Source organism: Rana temporaria, chromosome 4 (assembly GCF_905171775.1).
Source record: "Rana temporaria chromosome 4, aRanTem1.1, whole genome shotgun sequence".
Classification (NCBI taxonomy): domain Eukaryota; kingdom Metazoa; phylum Chordata; class Amphibia; order Anura; family Ranidae; genus Rana; species Rana temporaria.
In genome coordinates, this window is record NC_053492.1 from 375,190,846 (window position 1) to 375,215,405 (window position 24,560).

General features: G+C 42.9%; 1 protein-coding gene across 4 annotated transcripts in view; it reads left to right on the top strand.

Moving 5' to 3' along the window:
* CEP170 (centrosomal protein 170) overlaps positions 1 to 24,560 on the top strand; it is a 155,110-nt gene that overhangs the window by 44,499 nt on the left and 86,051 nt on the right. For all 4 annotated transcript variants that reach the window (XM_040350988.1, XM_040350990.1, XM_040350989.1 and 1 more), the window contains exons 6-8: positions 2,618 to 2,768; positions 4,913 to 5,038; positions 12,517 to 12,993. In XM_040350988.1, the coding sequence (XP_040206922.1) occupies positions 2,618 to 2,768; positions 4,913 to 5,038; positions 12,517 to 12,993 (754 nt within the window). The remainder of the gene's footprint in view (positions 1 to 2,617; positions 2,769 to 4,912; positions 5,039 to 12,516; positions 12,994 to 24,560) is intronic.

Consider the following 24,560-nt stretch of genomic DNA (forward strand, 5'->3'; position numbering starts at 1 on the left):
TTGCTGTGAAAATGACTATGGTCCCAAAAATGTGTCAAAATTGCCCGAAGTGTCCGCCATAATGTCGCAGTCACGAAAAAAATTGGTGGTAAAAATTTTTTTTTTTATAAAAATTCAATAAAACTATCCCCTATTTTGAGTGACAGGTTATTTACATATCTAGCTTGGACATGTTTATCATATGTTATGTTTATCATAATATGAGGTGATCCACAGGTCATTGTATATTACCAGGATGTGTTATGTGGGGGAGGGATAGATTTCTCACTTTTTATATTGTGGATCACCTCATATTATGATAAACATAACATAACATATGATAAACATGTCCAAGCTAGATATGTAAATAACCTGTCACTCAAAGCAAGGAGAGAGGAATGGACTTTTTATTTTTATAAGTCTGTTAATTTTCACTGAACAATAAAAGAGGATTGCTCAGAGCTGGATTAAATCTGTGTGGCAAGACTGGGCACAGATCATAGGAAATCTTATATTGTACATTGTGACAATAAAAAAAAAATGGGTTTACATCCACTTTAAGTCTCATATAGAAATAGTGGTGTCTATTTTCTGAGCAAATCTGATGGTCTATAAATGTATTTGTCAGTCATGCCTAGGCTTCATGCTCTGCTTGTGTGTACAGCTTTTCTCACACATATTAGACCCATGTTGCTTCCTCTAACCTTGTTAGTTGGCAGAAAATTGTTAACAGTCTCAGTGAGTGATCCCTGTGAGAGTGAAGATTGATAAAAAGCTTCTCCCTGTCTGCAGTAGACTGATGATATCATTTTTACGGGAGGCACTCCTTAGTCCTAGAAACAGCCATTAAAGCTCAGCAATGGCTTTTCAATAATAAAATGTACTTTTTGTTCAATTATACTATGACTACATAATGTGACGGTTGAGAATGTGTTCATACAGCCATGTAAAGTTACTGATAGGTCCACCTTAAGGTTGGGCATTTGCGTTACAGTGATGTCTCTACTCAGTTGCTTGTTATTCATGGGGCCTGCTGAAGAAGCCTTCCCAGCATTCAGAAATGGCAGCTTCTTGGGTGAGGATATGTAGTTGGTTAGAACAGATAATGCAGGACAGCCCTATTGTCTGGTATGCATATTTTTATCAATACTTTCCAACTGTCCTTTTATGTAGCCATGACCAGTGCTTGGGTTGCAAAGTTTTAAAAGCAGTGCTCCTACTTTAACCACTTAAGCCCCGGACCTTTAGGCAGCTAAATGCCCAGGCCAGGTTTTGCGATTCGGCACTGCGTCGCTTTAACAGACAATTGCGTGGTCGTGCGACGTGGCTCCCAAACAAAATTGGCGTCCTTTTTTCCCCACAAATAGAGCTTTCTTTTGGTGGTATTTGATCACCTCTGCGGTTTTTATTTTTTGCGCTATAAACAAAAATAAAGCGACAATTTTGAAAAAAATTCTATATTTTTTACTTTTTGTTATAATAAATATCGCCCAAAAACATATCTAAAAAAAATTTTTTCACTCAGTTTAGGACGATACATATTCTTCGACCTATTTTTAGTAAAAAAAAGCGCAATAAGCGTTTATCGATTGGTTTGCGCAAAATTTATAGCGTTTACAAAATAGGGGATAGTTTTATTGCATTTTTATTAATTTTTTTTTTTTTTTTTACTACTAATGGCGGCGATCAGCGATTCTTTTCGTGACTGTGACATTATGGCGGACACTTCGGACAATTTTGACACATTTTTGGGACCATTGTCATTTTCACAGCAAAAAATGCATTTAAATTGCATTGTTTATTGTGAAAATGACAGTTGCAGTTTGGGAGTTAACCACAGGGGGTGCTGTAGGAGTTAGTGTTCACCTAGTGTGTGTTTACAACTGTAGGGGGGTGTGGCTGTAGGACTGACGTCATCGATCGAGTCTCCCTTATATAAGGGATCACTCGATCGATACGCCGCCACAGTGAAGCACGGGGAAGCCGTGTTTACATACGGCTCTCCCCGTTCTTCGATCGCGACGGAGTGGCTATAAACGAATAGCCGCGCCGTCGTCCCGGATCGCTCCCCGAGGGAACCCGACCGCCGCATTTAGCGCGGGGGGGGGGGTCCCGATCGGACCCACCACCCGCTAGAAGGCAAGGACGTACATGTACGCCCATTTGCCTGTACGTGCCATTCTGTGGACGTACATATACATGCGGCGGTCGGGAAGTGGTTAACAGATATATACCATATATATCGGCGTATAACATGCACAGGCGTATAACACACACCCTAACTTTAAGATGGAAGTTTCAGGGAAAAAACTTTCCACGTCCCCCTGCGTATAACACCCAGGCACAGTTTACCGTCTATTTTCAGGGTAAAAAAGTGAGTGTTATACGCCAACAAATACAGTAATTACCTCTCGAAAAACTGCCAGGAACCCTTCAGGACAACACAAAGAACCCTCATGTCTCCTCTTTGTTTTCATCCTGTTTTGTTTTTGTTGTCTTTTTCGAACTGTGTTTAGACTAAAAAGTTTGATCGTACATACTCTTGTGTTTCCTGTTTATAGAAGGTAGAGTCAAATCTGGTAGAGCTATTTTGTAGGATTCCCAAACTGGAGTAAGCCTAATTCTCTATTTTCTTTAGCATGAAAAGTTTACAAGTCAACTCCAGTTGTCTCAGAAGCGAATCGAAACTGAATTATCGAAATGCAAGAGCGCAGACATAAAGACAAACGTGCCTATAGATGTTCATCACAAAGCTTTGGAGACATTGAAGTCAGATGAAAAGCTTGCAGGTATCCTGCTTGATTTCTTTCTATTTTAGTTTTGGACCTTTCTGTGTTTTAAGCAGAACTCCGGCCATTTTTTTTCTTTGTTACCGTACAGTGGGGCTGTGCCTGCACTGCATGGGTTAACTGCTTGTTTTGGTTAAGGGGTCAAGAGAGACAATTGGTATCCATCCAATGTACTCATCTAATCCTCTGATCCATCCAGAGCAAGACCAAATCCTTCAGCTCCTGCCATCCCCGCGGTGCAGAGGTCTTGTGCAGTGGATTGTTCCTGACGTCATCACGCCCATAGACCAGCTAAGGACGTCAAGACATCAGGAACAGTCAAATGCTGGACATGTGGTAGCCCTGTTTTCTGGAAAATTGAACGATCGGGTGAGTAAAGGGTGCTGTGATTGCCCCTAGACAAAACAAGCAGTTAACCAGTCCCACTGCATTGGAAAAATAATGTTGGGCTTTAAATATGTTTTTTAAGAAGTTCTAGTGATGTGTCTTTAGCATTCTAATTAATATTTATTTTATTTATTTCTCACTGAATGAGCTTTGGAAATAGGAGAGAGATGATATCCCTTTATAAAATTCAGCTTCATACAGATATTGTTTTTATAGATAACTAAACTAAAGCAAGATATATATATATATATATATATATATATATATATATATATATATATATATATATATATATATATATATATATATATATATATATATATATATATATATATATATATAAAAACAGGGGTTAGATATGCTCTATGCATTATGTATAATTGGGTTAGACAGTCGGAGACCTTAGTGGATACCAATTTGTAATTGTCCACGATTTCCTCCCAATTTGAGTAATTTAGAGTACCAATATTCACCTCCCATCGGGTTATAAAGGGTCACTAAAGGATTTTTTTTTTTTTTTAGCTAAAAATTCCTTTTTGCTTACTGCAGTCCTGGTTTCATGTCCTCATTGTTCGTTTTTGCTCTGATGTTGCTGTAATTCTCCTCTGTTTTGGACACTTCCTGGTTGTCTGTTTCCTGATCACCACAGTACTGGGAGATTTTAGTTTAGTTTTCAAATCAATACTGCTCTATGGCACTGTCCAGCACAGATACAGCATAACATGCTAAAACGAAACTAAATGCAAAAACGAAACTAAAAAACTACAGGTACATTATATGATTGATTTTTATCTATTTTTAATCGTTTTTAAAAGGAATCAGTTAACTATTATGTCTCTATACCCTGTAAACAGTCATTTCAGCAAAAAATCAGTTTAGTGACCCTTTAACCTGCCCTGCTATTTAAGTGGCGGAGGGGGTAAATAAAGTGTTCTACAAGGTGAAAATCGGTTTTATAGGGTCTGGGCTTAAAATCGCACACATTAGGAGAGACACAGATACGTGTCTGGGAACTGAGCTCTCATGGCATGGCGTAGTTGAAAGTACCTGAACAGCATATAATTGGAGAGGTCATATTCATCTTTGAGAGCTTGAAATGGCCTGAGGCAATCAGGAGATTGGTGGTAATTGGTGTAAAGGAAAGAAGCGCAGTTTACAATTTTTACTGCTACTGGCTCTTGCTCTCTGTGCTGCTTCCTTAAACTTTTGTTTTTTACAGTAAAGGGTTAACAGTGGACATTGCTTTCTGGAGTCAGTAGGCTTGGAGAGAGGAGGTGGAGTGAGGAACAGGGCATTGCCCTGCCATTATAGGCTATGGGGCTGTGTGTTTCTGTTGATGCACACAGTGTAGGGAGATACAACCCTAGCTTCTGCATGGGATGCTGCATAGGAGGCCACCCTGAAACAGGAATTCTGGAGGCAGTGGTCGCAGCACCAGCTTCAACAGCAACACTGGCAGGGATTAAAAAGGGAAAAGAAAACTGCATACTCAATAAGCTGTTAAATCGGCAGCTGAAAATGCATAAAAAATGAATTGAGGGTTTAATATCACTTTAACTCATGGAGAGAGTAATGTGATTCATTACTCACCAGAGAGTATTAATAGTATTTTTTAAGCATTGCTTTAGCGTTTAAAAATTCTGTGCGATGTTTGTTTCTGTACATACTACACTTATGATAAAACGTCTCCCTTTTGGACAGAATGTGTAACATTTCTTCTTCACTGTATGTGTGTTTTTTATTTTTATTTTTTTAAGCGGCAGACCTTTCTTCGGTGCACCGTGGAACACCATTGTATGGGCAGCCATCTTGGTGGGGGGATGAAGATGCTGCGGGAAACCCAAATAACCAGGAAGGCAAACCTAATGATGCTGGTGCAACAGGTATAAAATATTTTATATTATAAGTATATTTGTTTTATATGTCTTGTTGATTTTGAATTTATTATTACTATTCTATTCTTCCAACGGACTCGATAAGGACTAAATGCCTGAGATGTGTTTCTTGCATACATATTCCGTTGGATTTTGGACAATTCACAGATAGGACCTGCTTATTGCATTCTGTTTTTTTTGTATCCTACTTCCCCCTGTTCTCCCTCACCCTTTTTGCAAATCTTCTTTGCTCTCTTTCTTTACATGGTCTCTTTTCTTTACATTGTCTTTTTATTTGCTGGGATCCAGATGGATCGGAGTGGTAAAACTTGAGAAGATTCTTCTGGAGAGGATGTAGTCGAAGGTTTACTTTGACCGTATCCTATCTACCGTATTTTCCGGCGTATAAGACGACCCCCTAATTTTCCAGGAAAAATGTTGGTTTTGGGATATACTCACTGTTTAAGACTACCCCCTTCTTGCTAGTCTTTCTGGAAGCTGAGGGGTAGCCAGAACCGCTGACAGAAACAGGCTTTTTCAAATCTCACTGTGCCATTACATTACATTCCTCACTATGCCTCTACATTACATGCCCCCACTGTGCCATCACTTGCGCCCACTGTGCCATCACTTGCCCCTCACTGTGCCATCACTTGCCCCCCACTGTGCCATCACTTGCCCCCCACTGTGCCATCACTTGCCCCCCACTGTGCCATCACTTGCCCCCCACTGTGCCATCACTTGCCCCTCTCTGTGCCATCACTTGCCCCTCTCTGTGCCATCACTTGCCCCTCTCTGTGACATTACTTGCCCCTCTCTGTGCCATCACTTGCCCCTCTCTGTGCCATCACTTGCCCCTCTCTGTGCCATCACTTGCCCCTCTCTGTGCCATCACTTGCCCCTCTCTGTGCCATCACTTGCCCCTCTCTGTGCCATCACTTGCCCCTCTCTGTGCCATCACTTGCCCCTCTCTGTGCCATCACTTGCCCCTCTCTGTGCCATCACTTGCCCCTCTCTGTGCCATCACTTGCCCCTCTCTGTGCCATCACTTGCCCCTCTCTGTGCCATCACTTGCCCCTCTCTGTGCCCCTCTCTGTGCCATCACTTGCCCCTCTCTGTGCCATCACTTGCCCCTCTCTGTGCCATCACTTGCCCCCCAGTGCAATCACTGCAAACACTCACTTTTTTGCAGGCGGTGACAGTCTCCCGGCTGCGAGCGAGCGTCAATGATTTGGAAGCCGCGCCTTCTCCTCAGACTGTCCTGTGTTAGGCGTAACACAAATCTTCCCAGCAGCGCCTCTGTTCTGTGTTCCGCCTATCACGGACGTCTTCTCATCTCGTCCGAGGATGAGAAGGCATCTGTGATAGGAGGAACACAGAACAGAGGCGCTGCTGGGGAGATTTGTGTTCCGCCTATCACAGAACACTCTGAGGAGAAGGAGCGTCTTTTAAATCATTGACGCTGGCAGCACGGAGACCGTCCCCGGCTTATAAGACGACCCCCGACTTTGGATGCATGTTTTTACATCCAAAAAGTCGTCTTATACGCCGGAAAATACGGTATATCAGATTTTGTCCTTATTAGACTGTACAGTGTGGGGAAAAGATATTTGATCCCCTGCTTATTTTGTACGTTTGCAGACTGACTAAGAAAACTGATCAGTCTATAAAGAGACAGAATAACAACAAAAAAGTAATTTCACTCATTAAAATGCAAATCAGATTATAATTATTTGATCCGCAAGATTTCTGTCTCTCATGTGTCTATAGAGGTAACAAGCTGAGATTAGGAGCACTCTCTTAACCACTTAAGACCCGGACCAAAATGCAGGTAAAGGACCTGTCCAGTTTTTGCGATTCGGCACTGCGTCGCTTTAACTGACATTTGTGCGACGTGGCTCCCAAACAAAATTGGCGTCCTTTTTCCCCCACAAATAGAGCTTTCTTTTGGTGGTATTTGATCACCTCTGCGGTTTTTATTTTTTGCGCTATAAACAAAAATAGAGCGACAATTTTGAAAAAAAATTATATTTTTTTTCCTTTTTGCTATAATAAATATCCCCCAAAAATATATAAAAAAATATATTTTTCCCTCAGTTTGAGCCAGTGGTTCTCAACTCCGGTCCTCGGGACCCACTAACAGGTCACGTTTTCAAAATAACTGAAATTAACTGAAACGTTCTCCTCAAGGTAATATTTAAAATCTGGCCTGTAAGTGGGTCCCGAGGACCGGAGTTGAGAACCACTGGTTTAGGCCGATACGTATTCTTCTATCTATTTTTGGTAAAAAAATTATCGCCATAAGCGTTTATCGGTTGGTTTGCGCAAAATTTATAGTGTTTACAAAATAGGGGATAGTTTTATTGCATTTTTTTTTAATAATTTTTTTTTTTTACTACTAATGGCGGCGATTTATTTCATGACCGCGACATTATGGCGGACACATCGGACAATTTTGACATATTTTTGGGACAATTTTCATTTTCACAGCAAAAAATGCATTGTTTACTGTGAAAATGACAATTGCAGTTTGGGAGTTAACCACAAGGGGGTGCTGAAGGGGTTAAGTGTGACCTCATATGTGTTTCTAACTGTAGGGGGCGCAGGGCTGGAAGTGTGACATCATTGATCGTGTTTCCCTATATCAGGGAACACACGATCAATGACAGCGCTACAGTGAAGAACGGGGAAGCTGTGTTTACACACAGCTCTCCTCGTTCTTCAGCTCCGGGGACCGATCGCGGGACTCCGGCGGCGATCGGGTCCGCGGGTTCCGCGGTCACGGAGATTCGAACCGGGTCGCAGGCGCGCGCCCACGACCTCTGGCTGGGCACTTAAAGAGGACATACAGGTACGTGCTTGTGCCCAGCCATGCCATTCTGCCAACGTATATGTGCAGGAGGCGGTCCTTAAGTGGTTAAAGGGAGTGCTGTTAATCTCAGCTTGTTACCTGTATAAAAGACATCTGTCCACAGAAGCAATCAATTAGATTCCAATCTCTTCACCATGGCCAAGACCAAAGAGCTATCTAAGGATGTCTGGGACACCTACACAAAGCTGGAATGGGCTACAAGACTATAGCCAAGCAGCTTGGGAAGAGGGTGACAACAGTTGATGTGATTATTCTTAATGGAAGAAACACAAAATAACTGTCCCTCAGTCTGGGGCTCCATGCAAGATCTCACCTCTTGGAGTTTCAATGATCATGAGAACAGTGAGGAATCAGCCCAGAACTACACAGGAATCTTGTCAATGATCTCACGGTAGCTGGGACCATAGTCACCAAGAAAACAATTGGTAAAACCCTATGCTGCTAAGGACTGAAATCCAGCAGCGCCCACAAGGTCTCCCTGCTCAAGAAAGCACATGTACAGGCCTGTCTGAAGTTTGCTAATGAACACCTGAATGATTCAGAGGAGAACTGGGTGAAAGTGCTGTGGTCAGATGAGACCGAAATCGAGCTCTTTGGCATCAACTTAACTCGCCGTGTTTGGAGGAGGAGGAATGCTGCCTATGACCCCAAGAACACCATCCCCACCGTCAAACGTGGAGGTAGAAACATTATGCTTTGGGGGTGATTTTCTGCTAAGGGGACGGGACAAATTCACCACATCAAAGGGGCCATGTACCGTCAAATCTTGGGTGAGAACCACCTTTCCTCAGCCAGGGCATTAAAAATGGATCATGGATGGGTATTTCAGCATGACAATGACCCAAAACACACGGCCAAAGCAACAAGGAAGTGGCTCAAGAAGAATCTCATTAAAGTGGAGTTTCCATCCCAATTATTTTTTTTCATTATTGTGCTCATTAGACCTAAAAAAGGAAAAAAAATTTTTTTTTTTACTCATCTGGAAATGCCTGTTGCTATGCGGTCCCTCAAAATCTGCCTTTGGAATCACCTAGGATTCTGACATCATCTCCCTCTAATGCTCCTGGGAAATGTGTATCATCATTTCCCAGGATGCAGTGCGCTGTCCAATTATCACTCCCCATCCAAGACTTCCAAGAAGTAAGTGCTTGTAGGCTTCACAATGCCCACAAGCAAAATGACAACGGTGTGGACATAGTTTTATAAACTATCTTTTTTGAATAACTATGCGGAGCGGCGGTGGATTGTAAAATAGTAAGTTGACCGGATTTATATTTTAAAAACGCATGATGAAAGTACATACGGTACATTTAAAAAATGCTAATTGTGGCTGGAACCCCGCTTTAAGGTCCTGGAGTGGCCTAGCCAGTCTCCAGACCTAATCCCATAAAAAATATGTTGAGGGAGCTGAAGGTTCGAGTTACTAAGTGTCATCCTCAAAAACCTTAATGACACGGAGAGGATTTGCGAAGAGGAGTGGGACAAATCCCTCCTGAGATGTGTGCAAACCTGGTGGGCAACCACAAGAAACGTCTGACCTCTGTGATTGCCAACAAGGGTTTTGCCACCAAGTACTAAGTCATGTTTTGCAAAGGGGTCAAATACTTATTTCACTCATTTTTGAAATGCGTTTTTATAGATTTTTATTGTTATTCTGTCAGTGGGCAAACGTACAAAATCAACAAGGGATCGAATACTTTTTTTCCCTCCACTGTGTATTGATCTCATGCAATTTGGACTATTGCAGGAGAACACCTCGATGGATTGAGTGCCCGTTCATCTTATGTTCTATTGAATAAGCATGATATTTTCCCAGATTTTTGTTTGTCTTGTTTTATCTTGGAAACTCATTTTGTAATGTACACAATTTAGATACAATCTAAAAAGGAGCTTTGTCGTTAAGTCCTTACAAGCAGGATGATCCTATCCCTCCTGTCTTTAATTGTTTTGTAACTGTACTTCCTCCCTTTATTTTGTGACACACAGCTGAAACTGTTGGAATTATATAAATCATGTGTAATAAAATGAATAACAAGTACAAATGATCACAAATGTGGGAAAAGCAGGTCCCTGCCCCTATGGTGGTCCTAAAGTCAAAAGTTTTTTTTTTTTTTACTATAATGCATTAAAGAATATATAAACCCAACATTTCATATTCCTGATATGGGCCTGCTGTACCACGTACTTGTATGAAAAAGTATCCTGTTCTCTTTTATTGCTTTCTTTGTGGAAATCCCAGGTGTTCCTGCCAGTCACTCTGCTTTTCTATTAAAAAAACTGGCCACACTAGACAGGATAGCACAGTGTGGTCAGTTCTCTAGCTGTGCTGGGGGCTCAGCCTGCTCTTCACCAATGATCAGACTTGCGCTGATACACGCCCCCTTCCCGCACAGAAATTTCACTGGAAAATTCAGCGTACTGCTGTTTCTCCTTTCCCAGCTCTCTTAAAGGATAAGTTCACTTTTCTTAAAAAAATAAGTGCATTTACTATTCTTTTTATTTTATTTTTTTTGAGCCTCTAAAACAGTGGTCTCCAAACTGTGGCCCGGGGGCCAGATGTGGCCCGTTGCTTGCTTTTATCCGGCCCTTGGGGCACTACTTCATCCACTGATCCAACAATGGGGCATAGTTTCTCCTACTGACGCCAACAGTGGGTCCCAATGACGCCAACAGTGGGTCCCAATGACGCCAACAGTGGGTCCCAATGACGCCAACAGTGGGTCCCAATGACGCCAACAGTGGGTCCCAATGACGCCAACAGTGGGTCCCAATGACGCCAACAGTGGGTCCCAATGACGCCAACAGTGGGTCCCAATGACGCCAACAGTGGGTCCCAATGATGGGTCACAATTCTTCCCAATGACACCAACGATGGGACACGGTTCTTCCCAATGACGCCAACGATGGGACACGGTTCTTCCCAATGACGCCAACGATGGGACACGGTTCTTCCCAATGACGCCAACGATGGGACACGGTTCTTCCCAATGACACCAACGATGGGACACGGTTCTTCCCAATGACGCCAACGATGGGACACGGTTCTTCCCAATGACGCCAACGATGGGACACGGTTCTTCCCAATGACGCCAACGATGGGACACGGTTCTTCCCAATGACGCCAACGATGGGACACGGTTCTTCCCAATGACGCCAACGATGGGACACGGTTCTTCCCAATGACGCCAACGATGGGACACGGTTCTTCCCAATGACGCCAACGATGGGACACGGTTCTTCCCAATGACGCCAACGATGGGACACGGTTCTTCCCAATGACACCAACGATGGGACACGGTTCTTCCCAATGACACCAACGATGGGACACGGTTCTTCCCAATGACACCAACGATGGGACACAGTTCTTCCCAATGACACCAACGATGGGACACAGTTCTTCCCAATGACACCAACGATGGGACACAGTTCTTCCCAATGACACCAACGATGGGACACAGTTCTTCCCAATGACACCAACGGTGGGACACAGTTCTTCCCAATGACACCAACGGTGGGACACAGTTCTTCCCAATGACACCAACGGTGGGACACAATTCTTCCCAATGACCCCAACGGTGGGACACAATTCTTCCCAATGACCCCAACGGTGGGACACAATTCTTCCCAATGACCCCAACGGTGGGACACAATTCTTCCCAATGACCCCAACGGTGGGACACAGTTCTTCCCAATGACCCCAACGGTGGGACACAATTCTTCCCAATGACCCCAACGGTGGGACACAATTCTTCCCAATGACCCCAACGGTGGGACACAATTCTTCCCAATGACCCCAACGGTGGGACACAATTCCTCCCAATGACCCCAACGGTGGGGCCCAATGACAGGGCACAATTCCTCCCACTGAAGCAATAGGGCATTCATTTTTCCCACTGATGTCAGGACCTTTTAGACTCCTACTGACCACTGTCCGGCCCTCGTAAACTCTAAAGGACAGTAAACTGGCCCTTTGCTTAGAAAGTTTGGAGACCCCTGCTCTAAAACATTGCAAATCTCTGGTGCCATGCAGGTCTTCTGCAGACCCGTCAATGTATCTGTGTGCCCTGGCAAGCAGATACACTTACAGGAAGAATCAATGAACTACCATGGCACTCCACAGTTCATTGAGAACTACAGGCCGACAGCCGTTAAGTATGTCAGGACTTGTAGTTCATTCATACACCGAGCTTTGTGTATGAATGAGGCAGCATGTGGGTGAAGCCCTGCTGTGCTGATTTAAAAAAAAACTGACAGCTAGTACAGGAACTTCTCCCCTTACTGCTGTCACGGGGGGGGGGGGGGGCTGCAGCATTGGGAACAGGTTAAATGTTCCAGCCTAAACATGGGGGAACATGTTGCATAAGATCCTTATGCAATGCAGAGCAGAGGGTATGTGATCACTTATAAAAAATGAATTTTATTTTTGTTTTTTATTATATACACAAATGTTGCCTTTCCATTTCTATTTTACACAAAATGGGTAGTTTTACAGGTCAACAATCCAATGCACTAGCTGCTCTTATGCCTTTTGTAAAGATTGGATAGCAACTCATATTAGAAAAAATTTTAACGGCCAAAATCAGTGCACTATACATTTGTTAATTTCTTTTTTTAGGTTGCTGCAAAGATGCTAAGAAAAGTGCTCAGCAAGTGACCACATTGAAAGAAGAAAATGCAAATTCTTTTATCAGAGAGCCAAGTTACTTTGAGATCCCTTCTAAAGAACTCCAGCAGCAGAAATCAGATGGAGAAAATGCCACATATGAAATGCCATCACAGGATCCTCACTGTTCTCAAGTGTCAGGGGCAGGCCATGCTTCATTTACCATTGAGTTTGATGAGACTTCTCCAGGTAAAGTAACCATTAAAGACCATATAACCAAATTTATGGACCATCGTCAAAAATCAAAGAAGACTCTGTCTGCTGGAGATAAGGACCTTGCTGGGCTACATACAGAGATGATTGCAGCAGAAAGTAAAGTAGCTGATTGGTTGGCACAAAATAACCCACCAAGACTGTTAAAAGAAGCAGCAGATGAAGATAGTAAAAGTATTAAAAGTGATGTACCGGTGTACTTGAAGAGGTTGCAAGGTAATATATTTTCTTTTGTACCTTTTTTCTGTAACGTATAGCATTCAAATTGAACTTGTTGATCAGTACTATGTGTATGTTACAGAGGCAGCTTAAAAACTTTTGTTTCCATTTAAAATCAAGTATTTTTTTTGCAATTTTTGTCCTATTGAGATCTTTTTTTACTTCCTGTGCCATAGCCACAACAGGAAGTGAGAGGATATCCCATCAAAGTGAGGGAAATCCCTGCTCTTCACCAGAACTAGTGTTCTAATCCCTCCCCATTCACAATCCAAAATGGAAAACATCCATCTGTAGACATCCGTCTATTAAAGCCCTGAGCAGAAAAACATTTGTCCCGATATATTACTCAATAGCCCTAAGCCCAGGTTCACACTGGGTACGATTTGGTACGATTTGAGATGCGATTACACATGTCAAATCGCATCTCAAATCGGCAGCATTTGCCGGCAATTGTCGGCAATGGCACCGTCCTAATCGGTGCGACGCCGCATCCGCACCCAGTTACTCTCAAACCATGGTTTTACTGTATATATATTTTATAATGCACACACACATTCAATACCTTGCCTCTCCCAAAGCGTGAATTATCCTTCTTTTTATTCGTTTCCATGTAGAACTGCACCAGATTTTGTATGCTCCAGTTTTACTTAATCTCCCCTATGTGTGCACCAAATGCCTTTTCGAAATTGAAGAGAAGAAGCTGGGACAGCCGCACTCCGAAAACGTTCCTTTTTATTAAAACTGGTCACAGAACATCACACGCCACAGCAAACAATCAGGAAAAGGCGAACGCATTTCGCAATGTGCTTCAGTGCTTATTCATAGCTCAGCTATGAATAAGCACTGAAGCACAGTGCGAAACGCGTTAGCCTTTTCCTGATTGTTTGCTGTGGCGTGTGATGTTCTGTGACCAGTTTTAATAAAAAGGAACGTTTTTGGAGTGCGGCTGTCCCAGCTTCTTCTCTTCAATTTTGCATTAATTCGATTGCCGGCACCCACGGTTCGGATCCAGTGAGTAAGGCTGCATTCACACCTAGGCGTTTTTACGCCCGACGCCCCACGCTATTGCAGCCTGCAATACGCTGGAGGGGTGATTTAACATTGTCGGCTATGGAGATGGTTCACATCTCCACGCCGAACGCCTGAAGCTCAAAACAAGTCCCGGACCCTTTTTTCAGGCGGCGTTCGGCATAGCCGACAATGTTAAATCACCCCTCCGGCGTATTGTAGGCTAAAAAACGACGCGTTTTGTCGCGGCAAATCGCGGGACAAAACGCTGCGTTCAGGTGTGAATGCAGCCTCAAAGTTCCTTGGTTCATCTGAGCGGTTACTTTTCTTCTCAAATGCCTTTTCGAAATGGGATATTAAAATGAGCTATGGCATTATCACTGGGCTGCACATAGCCTGTGCAGCGAGCAAAGCAGTGCCAGGTACCCAGCAGGCTCACCCACTATAGGCTTTCTGCAGAAAATTACGGAGGGGGGGGGGGCCGATTCCAGATCAGTCATCCTGCACAAGGAGAGGGGAGCAGTGATGGGTCTGTATAGGAAACTCCTGCTCAGATGCAACGTATAGGAGTTTTTTTTTTTAATTTGTGGATTACTTCACAGGTCTGGAAAAATATACAATTCAAGTAAGAATATTCGTGGTGTTCTTCTATTTTAGCCAGTATTTTATATAAAATAATTTTATAGCACTATTGATATTGACCACAAATATGTATGTAGAAGTAGCCATAACTGTACAAAAACGAAGACATCTGACACAGTAATCGTCTGCTATCCAAGCTATTATGGGTCATTTTAAGAGGCATTCTAATGGAAAGTGATGGAAGCAGCGGTGTGCAGAAAGGAGGAAAATATTTCCAGCTCTAATAAGTACATCTGTGTATCAAATATATGTTTTAATACCCTCTTAAAACATGCATGCATTTTTCTGATATGTTCTTATATGTTGGTGCTTACTGATTGGTCTGTAGCTGTCAGTTATTATTGCAGGGGGGCTGTTTTCAATCAGTATCGGGATAAGGAGTTTTAAAAGGCAGTTCATATGTAGATAGGTGATAATAAACTTTATACAGAGAAAAGGATTTTAATATACTGTATTGACACAAATTGATAAGACTGCTGAAACAAACATAATACGCAATAGAAACAGTAAGGTTAAATTTACATGTATGGCAAAAACAGGCATTCAAATTCTTCACTACTGCCTAACAATGCTAGGTAGTAATTGGTAAATGGACAACTGATTGTGTACACAAGTAAAAATCTGGTCAGGTTTGTGTCACCTTTAGGCTTAATTACACGTGTCACAATACCCTGTATTTCAGCAGTGTTTAAAGTGGAGTTTGACCCAGGAATATTTTTTTTCTTTTTAACAAAAAATCCTAAAAAAATAGAAAAAAAAATGTATACTCGCCCGAAATACCTGTTGCTATGCGGAAGTCCGTAATCTGCCTCTTCTGTAACCACAGTCTGTCTTCTTCTGCATCCTCTTCTAGTGAATGGGGCGCGTCGCTTTCTGGGAACTGTGTGTAATTCCAGAGAGCAGCCGCCCATTCACAAGTCGGCGCGAGACTCGTGCATGTGCAGTAGGAAACGGGCAGTGAAGCCGTAATGTGTGTCATCGGCACATTCGCACTAATGCAAAGGCACGTATGTGCCATTGCTTCAGTGAGTGGGCCGTTACCGTCGGCTCCTGCCACGTCATCGGGTCTCCGGCCAATCACAGTGCCCGAGCCACGATACCCGGAAATAACCCCCAGGAGAAATGTCGCCGGCCAGAGTGGGGTACGAGGACCGCTGCAGGGGCTTAGATGTAAGGTAAGTTATTCATAATGAGCTATTATGCTATACATACTAGCTCATTATGCCTTTGTCTTGCAGGGATTTTTTATTTATTTTTTTTGCTAGGGTTTACAACCACTTTAATAGTAGTGCTCCTTAAAGTGGCTGTAAACCCTCTCCTATATCCAGTGAATTCAATGGCCTCGGAAGATACACAGAGATGAAAACAAATTTCCCTACATAAGTTTTACATGTGCATGTGCAGTCTTTCCCATTCTATATTATTTAGAAAGTGCACATTGTGTTACAAATGTTTCTTCCTGTTTCAGCAGTGGATGTGGAGTCTGGGTATACACTGTGTGTGATCTGATTGGAGGAAAGGGACACCCCCCCCCCCACTCCACATAGGCAGAGGATCGAATAAACATGCAGAGCTGTGCTGTGAATAGACAAGCTCTCTGCTTATATCCCTCTAATCACCCTCCCAACACAAATCTCCAGCTGCTTTTATCTTGTGTCTGAGAGCTTGTGAGAAGTTATCATGCTGATAACAGAGGAACAAAGCAGCAGAAAGAAACAAACATGCAGTGCTTTGGAGAGAGATAAGTAAACACTACAGAAAGATGTCGGATTTCATGAATGGGGTTTACATCTACTTTTAACTAGAGCATTTATGAACACATACTTAATGCTTTTTTACAGGCATTCTGCATTATTATTTTTTAACCTGTAAATCAGCTTTGTTAACCTATGTGGCCATGCACATCGGGCATTTAGATCCGTAATGTCAAGAGTAGTCAGTACAGTCATGAAAAAAATTCAAATAAAAAAATGCAGCTATGTTCGAAGAGGAGCCTTCGAACATAATTTATTAGGGCTGCAACTAACGATTATTTTCATAATCGATTAGTTGGCCGATTATTGTTTCGATTAATCGGATAATAGCCTTAAAAAAATAAAATAAAAATTTTACATTTTTTTTGGCCAATTTGTTGTTGGACAGATTACAAAACACAAATTGCCGCAAAAACACATTACATGCTTTTCTGCAGCTTCTCCATTGAAGTATATTGAAACAAAAAAGCATCGTTTTGCGTTAAAAAGTCCTTGCCCTTTCCAAATATGCAGCAGCTGAAAAAAATAAAATCATGGATGTGAATGTGTCCCATAGAGGTGTGACCCAGGCCTGAGATGTTTAGTAACATAATGGGTTTAAAAAAAACCAAAAATAAGTACAAAAAGAGCAAATAATCGCTACTGTAAGGGGTTCATTTTTTTTACTGTGGGACAGTGAAAGTAATATTTACAGTAGCGATTTGCTTTTTTGTACTATAAGGGCTAATTTTAGTTTTTTTTTTAACTCCATTATGTTACTGGCCGATTAATCGGTTATGAAAATTGTAATCGATTAATTTCATAATTGATTAGTTGTCGATTAATCGATTAGTTGTTTCGGCCCTATGATTTATGCACATGTAAACACATGTACGCATGTGAAGAGATTCTAATAGCCCATTTTTTGATTAGTAGAATGAAAATCCAGGATTTCCTGTCTGTACAGGAAGTAACCAGTGGTCTTCCCTCCGTTTTCCATACCTCATGATGTGCATTCCAGTGTCTGAATCTGCTGTGTACTATTATGGCGAAGGATGTGTCCCAGCTCATTGCCGCAGTGAAGCTGCATCCAGAAGTTTCCTATGCAAGATGTTCATCCAGCATGGCAGGCTATATCACAGTCGCTGCCATCTAACTGGGATGTACATGGGAGAAGGAGAATAGGGGTAAGTGTATATCTCTGCATGATTTACGTATCCATGTATACTTTCCAGCATATATGGAGTATTGACCCTTTTTTTTTTTTTTCAGAACATACTCTGCTTTCGATGGAAATCACTCAGTGACCGGTTACACCACACAATAACCTTGAAGAAAGAGGCAGCCAGAAGTGGAGCCCCAGCATGTGGCCTAAAACCTCTTCCATATGCCGGGGAGCTAGCCTTCTAATGAAGGACATAGAATCTAGACTAGAGAGTAAGTAAGGTTGTTTAGTACTGTTTATGTAAAATAAAATTAAAGTGGAGGTTCACCCGAAAAGTAAATTTTTAACTTTAGATTGATGCTCATTTTGTGAAGGGGAATCGGGTAGTTTTTTTTAAAAACAAAGCCGTACTAACCGTTTTAGAGAGCGATCTTCTCCGCCGCTTCCGGGTATGGGCTGCGGGACTGGGCGTTCCTATTTGATTGACAGTCTTCCGACGGTCGCATCTATCGCGTCACGATTTTCCGAAAGTAGCCGGACGTCGGTGCGCAGGTGCCGTATAGAGCCGCACCGACGTTCGGCTTCTTTCGGCTACTCGTGACGCGATAGATGCGACCGTCGGAAGCCTGTCAATCAAATAGGAACGCCCAGTCCCGAAGACCATACCCGGAAGCGGCGGAGAAGATCGCTCTCTAAAACGGTAAGTACTGCTTTGTTTTTAAATAAACTACCCGATTCCCCTTGACAAAATGAGCATGAATCTAATGTTAAAAAAAAAATTTCGGGTGAACTCCCGCTTTAAGACTATGGGCAGTTGGATGTACTGGATGTGCACCTGTTTACATTCACCTTAAAGGGTCACTAAAGGATTTTTTTTTTTTTAGCTAAATAGCTTCCTTTACCTTACTGCAGTCCTGGTTTCATGTCCTCATTGTTCGTTTTTGCTTTGATGTTGCTGTAAATCCTCTCTGTTCTGGACACTTCCTGGTTGCCTGTTTCCTGATAACCACAGTGCTGGGAGATTTCTCACGGTGGTCACTAATCAAGGAGCTGTGTGTAAAACGAAACTGGATTGGTGCTGAGGAGTTTTAGACAAAGTATCACTGCTCTCTATTGGCTGACTGCCCTCTATTGGCTCTTTGTACATCAGAGAACCAGCAAACAACAGCAAAAACGAAACTAACCTGCAGGCACATTATATGATTGGTTTTTATCTATTTTTAATCATTTTTAAAAGGAATCAGTTAACTATTATGTCTCTATACCATGTAAACAGTAATTTCAGCTAAAAAATGTTTTTCCTTTAGTGACCCTTTAAAGTACAACTTCATCTACGACATTGAAGACCGAAAGAAGCAAAAACAGAAGGTCATTTGTAATGTTTTCATTTTATAGGACCGCATCCAACTGGTTTGTGGAGGAGAGGGAGGATTAGGCGGCAGAGAGTGAGTCTGGGCCGCCATCTATTTCTTGTAATTCCACCATCCAGCTACACCAGCACTATCAGAGCAGTCCGTGAGCTTGATGTTTTTAATTGGAGGGTATCTATCTATCTATCTATCTATCTATCTTCTCCCTAATCTATCCATCTTGTACATGTTGTCTATATAATAGTTTCTGCTTCCCTAGGGTGCAGCGGCAGAGAAGTGTTCATCTTACCAAGGCACCTTTGGGCATGCATGTGGATGGCGGGAGAAGAAGAGAGGGATACCCCACAGTGCGAGGATCGCATCCTACGGCTGCTTATTGAAATGTGTCCAGCAGCAAAGCACACTGGCAGACAGAGATCCCAGAGATGGGAGGGCTTCCTTCTGCCATAGCATCCTGCCACAGCTGGAAGACCTCTTGGGGAACATGAAATGCGGACCCAGAATGTTACTTACGATATGCATATCTCCTGGCCTGCAGTTTCACTAAACGCAGTGGTCTTCCACCACCTTGTTTTCCAACTGTTCTGGCTGCTTCATATTCAACAATTGCTCCTCCAGGTCCAGCCCCTGGTACATACCCACCTACTTCTACGATGCCAGGCCCCCCTTGCTTCCTACCCTAAACCCCACAGCTCCTCTATGTCACCCCTTCATTCTTACCAGACCTATGCCTTTAATAATGCATGAGAGTATGCATCCCAGTCTCCACTCTGTTATTCACAGGGATGGAGCACTCTTCCTCTCCCATTTTCCCTGTTTATTGGGACCTTAAATATATGAAAATTTGTTTGATACTTTTTACACTATGGCAAATAATAAAAAGTTTTTGCAAATGAATCCTTGTGTCCTCATTTTTTGTGTTGGTTGCTCTGCAGCACAAAGCGGAATACTTTTTCATGTGTGTGTGGTAATGCTGCTATTCACTACGAATGGAAGCCTTAACTCACATGAGTGGAAAAAACGATACAACTGTGCTATGATGAACATTTCCAACAAATTACAGCCTTAAAGTGATGTTAATAAAATATTTATCGACCATGTTATGCTTACCTGCTCTGTGCTATGGTTTGGCACAGAGCAGCCCTGATCCTCCTCTTGGGTCCCCCGTCGGCACTTTTGGCTCCCTTGACCAGTGTCTCCAATAGCAAGCTGTTTGCTATGGAAGGGGCATTGGTGCGTGCTTGCTTCCGAGCCCCGCTCTCTCCTCATTGGCTCACTGGCTGTGATTGACAGCAGTGGGAGCTACTGGCTCCCACTGTTTTGTCTTGGCCAATGAGGAGAGAGAGAGCCAAGGGCATGCAAATCGCTGGATGGAGAGATGGCTGTGGGGGGAGCAGCGCACAGAAGTTTTTTTTTTTAACCTTCATGCTTAGAATTCATGAAAATAAAAAAACTTCAGCTTTTGAAACCACTTCAACAAATACCTTATCCATTTCAGCCCATGAAGGATTTACCTCCTTTCTGACCAAGCCTTTTTTTGCGATACGGCAAAGTGTCGCCTTAACTGACAATTGCGACGTTATACATAAACAAAATTTATGTCCTTTTTTCCCCACAAATAGAGCTTTCTTTTAGTGATATTTTATCACCTCAAACAAAATAAGAGCAAACATTTTGAAAAAAAAAGCAATATATTTTACTTTTTGCTATAATAAATATCCCCCAAAAAATATGAAAACATTTTTTTCCTTGGTTTAGGCCGATATGTATTCTACATATTTTTGGTAAAAAAAAATCGCAATAAGTGTATATTGATTGGTTTCCAAAAAAGTTATAGCGTCTACAAAATAGGGGATAGATTTATGTCATTTTTATTTTTTATTAGCAATGACGGTGATCTGCGATTATTATCATGACTGCGACATTGTGGCGGACATATCAGACACTTTTGACACTATTTTGGGACCATTGACATTTATACAGCGATAAGTGCTATAAAAATGCACTGATTACTGTGTAAATGTCACTGACAGGGAAGGGGTTAAACACTAGGGGGCAATCAAGGGATTAAGCGTGTTCCCTCAGCGTGTTCTAACTGTAGGGGGGGGTGGGCTCACTAGAATATGACAGATCACTGCTCCCGATCACTGGGAGCAGTAGATCCCAGTCATGTTGCTAGGCAGAACAGGGAAATTCCTTGTTAACATAGGTATCTCCCCATTCTGCCTTTTCGTGCCACGACCACGGCAGACATCAAGTCCGCGGGCATACTTTTGCGGTGCCCGCTACACACCATTGACGGAGTGACGTACGCGTACGTCTTTTTGCACACCCGTGCCACTTTGCCAACGTATATGGGCATGAGCCAGTCGGTAAGTGGTTAAACTGTTACTAAACGCACGCTGCTTAATGTCCTGAGTTATTTTAAGAGTAATTGTGAAGAGCAAAGGTGATCTTCACAAGTGTCAGTATTGCTCAAAACCATTTGTATAATACCCTATAAAATAAAGCTATAAAAATAGCTTAGGCTAAAAATTGAAAATCTTCTTTCTAAAATCCCGGCCCCCTTTTATTAAAAAAAGGCTTCATTTAGGATGTTGACAGAGAAAATGCCCTATCAACCACTTTCACATTAGGGAAATTGCTCATCTTTTCAGTTAACGGCTTAGCACTTGTAACAAACTTTCCTTCCATTATCCTCTTTCCCATTGGAGCATTCGAAACGCCTGGGATTCAGCGGAACTTCCACAGCCATCAATGTTTATCGCAACTAAGTTTATAATTGCTATCAGCAATAGCCATCAGCGCAATCAAGAAATATTTTTTTTAGTTTTTGTAATTCAATAGGGAAAGTTACCGTTTTGTTGACTTCAGCATTACAATACCCTTCAGTGGGTATTCAGCATCACAAGTATCGTTGCATTGTAGTAATTAGTGACTTTGCCTGTTTGCCAAAAACCTGACAAAACTAAAAAATTATGAATTTATTGCCTCTAAGTTCATGACACTTGTATGAATGAGGACTGAGCCTGGGTTCACACTTATGCGAACAGACATTACATGTGATTCGCACTGCATTGCTGTGCCGATCACGTGATCAGTAGTGTATTTAGTTTTTGTGCTGCCCTAGGCCCGACTAATTTAAATATGATCCAGCCCTTTCTGTCAAGGCCACACCCCTTGCTGTTTAAGACCCGCCCTGAAATGTGCGAGTGGGGACACTAGTTCTGAGGGGCGGGGGGGGGGGGGGGCATGAATCCCCTCAATTTGCATAGATTTCCTCTCACTTCCTGTTTGGCAATGGGGCAGGAAGTGATGCAAGATCTCTACAATGGGAGGGATGGTAAAAAATTAACTGACGGGGGCTATAATCCTCCCTTACTCTATCCAAAATGAAAAATAAAGTGTTGCCTATAGTTCTACTTTAAGCACAAATTTCGGATAATTTAATGGAGAGGACTAAAAAGATATAACCATGCCAGTGGTGCAGCAGAAAACACATAGCACAGTGAGGAAGGTTTGTGGTCCAGGATGATAGGACAGTCAAAATTAGAAGCACCCCACCCCCAGTTGCGGAATGCCGGCCGCTCACATACTGGAAACAGGGGGCGCTAGACTAATTTGCCTCTCAACTCAGTCCACCCCATAAGACTGGCGCTACACTAACAGTGTAGCGCAAGCCGGTGGGGACTCTTACTGTGCTGCCCCCCCTAGGCCTGGGCCTTGTTGTCCTAGGCCAGGATACAGTGTTGCACGTGATGTCTGTGCAATGCAAATTCAGCCATACATTTGTATGACTGAGCTCGCCTTGGACTCGCACAAAAAAGGTATAAATAGTCAATGAGTCTGTTGGCTCTCAATAGATGCCCTAAGCAGGCTAGACACTGAGCCATGAGGAGGTAGAAAAGAACAGTCAAAAGACCTGCGTAACAAAGTAATGGAACTTTATAAAGATGGAAAAGGATATAAAAAGATACCTGTGACACACTCACCTGGGACTATCCATATCCTGCTAAAACAGAGGCTTGGGGACACTGCACATGCTGAGTTTGGTGTGTATTGCTAGAGAGTTTTATTTTTTTCTTGGGAGGGTGCATGTGATCAACACAGGGCCAATCGGCATTGTCCAAACAGAGGATCAGGGGTCTTGCAGCCTCATAGGACAGTCAGAGTAGAATGAAACCTCCTCCTACAAGCTTTAACCAGATGCTCATAGAAGCCACAAGACTGCTTATATACTGATGAGAAAAGGTATTTAGCCGTTTATATTTAGTAAAATAATTGCATTTACGTGTTGTGTGTACTGTGGGAGACCAGACATAGTGAATGCAGGTTCTGGGTTTAGTAACACTTTAAAGCGGGGGTTCACCCTAAAACATCTATATACCGTTACATCCAGCATACTGCTGACATCGACAGTATGCTGGATTTTTTTTTTCCCGCTGTACTTACCGTCTTATCGTTGTTTTCACCCGGCTTCCGGGTTCTCGCTCCCCCGGGGAGTAGGCGTTCCTAAGACAAGGCATAGATGATTGACGTGCGGGTAAAGCGCGTCACGCCTTCCGAAAATATCCGTGCTGGGACTCGGCACTTTACGGCACCTGCGCAGTCGGCTCTACACGGCAGGCGCCGTATAGAGCCGAGTCCCAGCTCGGATATTTTCGGAAGGCGTGACGCTTTACCCGCACGTCAATCATCTATGCCTTGTCTTAGGAACGCCTATTCCCCGCGGGAGTCAGAACTCGGAGCCGGATGAAAACAACTATAAGACGGTAAGTACAGCAACAAAAAAAAACAGCATACTGCAGATGTCAGCAGTATGCTGGATGTAATGGCATATAGTTGTTTAAGAGGTTCTTCAGTGTCCAGGAATCCAGCACTGTCCTCACCCGGGCTAGTTCTTACCCAGTCTTTGGTTCCCATGTCACCATGCTTACTGCAAAGCCAGTTGTTATTCCTTGCGGCTTCACAACCGGCTTCCCACTGCGTGTGCATGGGCCATGCTGCACTGTGTGAATGGTTGCGCGGCCCTGTGATGTGTTGGAAAAGTCTGTGGGCAGAGAGAGGGAGCCGAACTTCCACTAGGATCGCCTAGACCAGGGGTAGGCAACCTGGGGCCCTCCAGCTGTTATGGAACTACATTTCCCATGAGGCATTGCAAGTCTGGCAGTTACAATTACTCCCCCAGAGGCATGATGGGGCTTGTAAATCTGCAACAGATGGAGGGCCCCAGGTTGCCTACCCCTGGCCTAAACAATCCGAGTAGAAGCGGGTACCTGTCAAAACCAGTTACTACCCCCCACCCCAAAAAAAAAAGTATCCAAAAGTTTAACCCTTTTGGGTGAAGTTCTGCTTTAACAGGTATTGCTCTTTCAATGGGGGCTGATCTTTAAGGGGTTAAGGAACATTTGCTGCCGACTGGTAACTGGTTATCTCGCATAATCTGCTGTGGTTGCAACTGGCTAGAGATGTCTGTGTTTCATTTAAGATGGACACTGGGAAATGAGCGGTGTGCAAAATACAGAGAAAAGACAGACATGTGTCCTAATACACACAGTTAGCAGTGCCCATGGTTAAGACATGTACATTATTTTTATAAGAAATACTGTGCATGGTGGAAGTGAGGGTGGTATTGCACAGGGGTGA